This window comes from Fomitiporia mediterranea (assembly GCF_000271605.1).
Source record: "Fomitiporia mediterranea MF3/22 unplaced genomic scaffold FOMMEscaffold_7, whole genome shotgun sequence".
Lineage (NCBI taxonomy): Eukaryota > Fungi > Basidiomycota > Agaricomycetes > Hymenochaetales > Hymenochaetaceae > Fomitiporia > Fomitiporia mediterranea.
Window position 1 is genome coordinate 348,946 of NW_006760392.1, and position 2,866 is coordinate 351,811.

General features: G+C 44.5%; 1 protein-coding gene across 1 annotated transcript; it reads left to right on the plus strand.

Moving 5' to 3' along the window:
• Positions 1-945: 945 nt before the first annotated feature.
• FOMMEDRAFT_108898 (uncharacterized protein) lies at positions 946-2,302 on the plus strand. Its single transcript, XM_007267239.1, has 8 exons — positions 946-1,057; positions 1,122-1,134; positions 1,186-1,240; positions 1,298-1,495; positions 1,556-1,638; positions 1,689-1,790; positions 1,856-1,915; positions 1,976-2,302. The coding sequence occupies exons 1-8, from the start codon at positions 1,020-1,022 to the stop codon at positions 2,108-2,110; spliced, it is 684 nt and encodes a 227-aa protein (XP_007267301.1). The 5' UTR covers positions 946-1,019; the 3' UTR covers positions 2,111-2,302.
• Positions 2,303-2,866: the final 564 nt, after the last annotated feature.

A 2,866-nucleotide genomic window follows, 5' to 3' on the forward strand; every position in this document is an offset into this window, starting at 1 on the left:
CAAAGTACATTTTCATCTTGCACAATAAACAGTCACAGTATACCTCCGAGCATTCCTGACTCGCTTCTGGATCAACCGTCTTCTCTTCCGTCGCATAAACATCGGAGACTAACCTACTGCGAATGCAACATGGCTGCCATTTACAGTTTTCAATTCCCGACGTCGCCGAATCCGTACAGCCTGCGGCGCACCGGTATATAGGAAGTGAGCCGCAACGCACGATGTCCAGACAAGCCTGATCCCAATGCGTTATGAGCTTTATGCATTACGTGTATGAGCTTCTTAGCACTACACATGTACTATGACATATCTTTGGTACCACAGACCGTCATCATCACGTTGAAGCACGGATGAAATAACTATATTACAATCATCTCAGCCAAGCTCGGACCAAGTGCACGAGACTTTGCGATGTACTGTGCTGTTCGTTTGCACTGATTACACTAGTGGTTAACCGGATCATATTCATGCGTGATCTGCCTATCTCACAGGTTCTTAGTGTGGAAGCGCGGAATTGATAAATGTGACAATCTTCCTATCACGATCTTTCAACGCAGTGCCTTGAAGAACTCCAGATAGAGAACAGTGCATGACGTCGGGTCACTCCTGACTAGCATAGTAATGCTGTGGAGGTGAGACTATTTACCAGCCGAATAATTCCACTTTAGATATATTCGATCGAGTCTAAGATTGTTGACAACGGTTCTAAACCATTCATCTTGCAAAACTTCCGAGAGTTAAACCTTTTGCAGGTCGGCTTTTAAACAACTAGGCTAATAACATTTTCAATCACACTGCGAACCCACTTGTCTTGTTCCTATGACGGAATGTCACAGCTTTACTTGTAATTGGCTACCTATTCCTGTCGTTGTTCTATTCATGTTCTTATATCTTCTTCGTTTCTCGCTGAGCAGATGTACTCTCAAGAAATACTTGGAGCTGCTTCCTGGAACGGTATATAATGGCTTATCTCGTTTGGGCCAGGCTGTCTCAGAGGTGTCGGTTGACCATCCCAATCCATGGCCACTACTGCAATTCCGTCAGACATAGCAAACATGTGAGTATAGAAGATAACGTAACTTAGAACCTCCATTTCTATTGATATCTTGTATTTGCTTAAGTGCTGGCCCGATAGTATGTGCTTGCCTATAATGTTCTGTCCGTGCCGGCTGACACTATTCGTAGCTATTCGCGGATTTCATTCACTGGGGATTCTTTGGCATATTGACTGTACAAGTTTGTATGTAATACCCTTACAACATCGAATCTCGTAGGTCATCAAATGCTTTCATCTCAGATCTTTATTGCTATGCATTTCCAAGGGATTCGACAGCCTTCAAAGCTCTCGTCTACTCAATCTATCTGGCTGAGACGGCACAAGCTCTCCTTCTAACCCACGATGCTGTCATTATGTATGCGCGGCACTTCGGAGACGTGAGCGCTCTGGACGCAGTCGAGACAGCCTGGCTCGCTATACCCGTTTTATCAGGCATAGGTTCGTTCCCAAAGCAAATTAAACTACGCATCTGGTACACTTTTGAAGGTACATCAACAGTGAGCTGCGCCGTACAGCTATGCTACACATACCGCATCTATATCTTGTCAAAGTCGAAGCCGCTCGCGTTCGGAATCTCCGTGGTATACTTGACTCGAATTCATCCCAACTACCGATCTGATTTATTCATTAGATTGCAGCCACCCAAGCAGTTGCTGGTATCGTCGGTGGCGTGCAGGCTCATCGAGCTGCTAAGTACAGCTCGGTGAATTCCAAAGCGTTCGTCGCCATTACAGTAGATATTTAAAAATGAATCATATACATTGCGCTGCTGATGAGTGTCTCTTCTATATTATTTAGATTTGGTTAGGCGGGAGTGCTTTGTGCGATTTAGCCATCGCTGCGTCAATGACAGTGCTTGTCAGTAGCCATTCCTTCGCACACTTACTCCCATCTCACTGTGCCTTTATCTTCGAATAGCTTCGACGCAGTGATTCTGGGATGCGCGCAACTCACGCATTATTATCAAAAATTATTCGATTGATAATTGAAACTGGCTCTTTGACAAGTGCTCCATCCAATATTCGTATCTGTCACCGTCTAGAGCCCTACTAAACTATCTCGGTCTTGTGCTCCCAGCTGTCATGGCAATTACCGAAGTGGCTGTCTTCTTTACCTTCCCCCAGCTGAACTACTACGTCTGCCTCTCTATTATCCGCGCTAAATTATACTCCAATTCTCTACTGGTGGTCTTCAACAACCGTATTCGTATCAATAGTCAAATGGAAGCGGATTCTGTCGTCATCTCGTGCGATAACTTAGGTAATAATACAATGCCCGGGTTTACCTCGCGAACAGCTTCGAGGACCCTTAACCCCACGATTATCCTAGGAGGCATCCGTGGTAAGGATGATACTTGGGCTAGTAATTTTCCGTTTCAATCAATTGTCAGAACCTCTTTGTTTTGCTTAACTAACTGAGTGCATATACTCACCCTTGTTATTTAGGATAAGCAAGCATCGTCATCACGAGACAGAGAATTAAACGTGGTCGGGACTTGCAACTCACAGGGCAATTCTGAGGGCTGAATCAAATGGTGAAAAGATCGTCCAGTTATATGCGTGATGAAAGTATTAACATATACTACCAGGAACCAGGACACCCGACAAAGTTCCCGTAAGGAATGTCGTAATGGAAGCGGAAATGAAGGAAGCAAAGCATTATGTATATGTACTTTCCGACGGTGCACGTTTAACGAATTGGAGTATAGATGAAATACTATTACGATCATTTCAGCCTTACTCGGACCAAAAGCACTGTCTCTTTGTCATGTGCTATGCTATTTGTTACCTGACGGCGCCAACAGTCAGT